Raw genomic sequence first — 703 nt, 5'->3', positions numbered from 1 at the left:
ATAACATGTATGAATATTATTGTTAATTTTTTTTGTCAGTCATGGAGCTTGAACTCTGGGCCTGGGCGCTGTCCCTCAGCTCTTCAGCTCAAGGCTAGCGCTCTACAGAGACTTGAGCCACAGTGCCATTTCCAGCTTTTTTCTTTTTTCTTATGTGGTGCTGAGGAATCAAACCCAGGGCCTCATGCATGCAAGGCAAGTGCTCTACACTGAGCCACCTTCCCAGCCCTACTTCCGGTTTTCTGGTGGTTAATTGGAGATAAGAGTCTCATAGATTTCCTGCCCGGGGTTGGCTTTGAACTGCAATCCTCAGATCTCAGCCTCCTTAGTAGCTAGGATTACAGGCGTGAGCCACCAGTGCCGGCAAATAAAACTTTTTTATTTTGGTTTCATACAGGTTTTTCAAGGAAGTGATGAGCAGCTGAATGAATTATATTACAATCATCAGAAAACAGTAAGGGATAAAGAAAGGAAATTAATAGACTGCCAACGTGAACTGGAAAAATTAAATAAAGAATCTAGGCTTCTCAATCAAGAAAAATCAGAACTACTTGTTGAACAGGGTAGGACAAATTATTTACTTGGTTTTTTTTTTTCACTACTGTAATTTACATCTTTTTACACTTACTGTAATTTACATCCTGAATGAAGAATCTCTAAGGAATTAGACTGAAGGAAAAGAAAGCAAATCTCAAAAGTTATG

At 39.4% G+C, this 703-nt stretch overlaps 1 protein-coding gene across 1 annotated transcript in view; it reads left to right on the top strand.

Moving 5' to 3' along the window:
* Window positions 1–397: 397 nt before the first annotated feature.
* Window positions 398–703, top strand: part of LOC105996722 (DNA repair protein RAD50-like) — a gene marked incomplete at its 5' end in the record, with an annotated part of 50,084 nt that continues 49,778 nt past the window's right edge. The window contains one exon of the mRNA XM_013030905.1: window positions 398–563. Within this exon, the coding sequence (XP_012886359.1) occupies window positions 398–563 (166 nt within the window). The remainder of the gene's footprint in view (window positions 564–703) is intronic.

Source organism: Dipodomys ordii, unplaced genomic scaffold (genome assembly GCF_000151885.1).
Source record: "Dipodomys ordii isolate 6190 unplaced genomic scaffold, Dord_2.0 Scaffold135, whole genome shotgun sequence".
Taxonomy (NCBI): Eukaryota; Metazoa; Chordata; class Mammalia; order Rodentia; family Heteromyidae; genus Dipodomys; species Dipodomys ordii.
The sequence above is the reverse complement of the archived record's forward strand: the minus strand, read 5'-3'. Positions and strand labels throughout refer to the sequence as shown.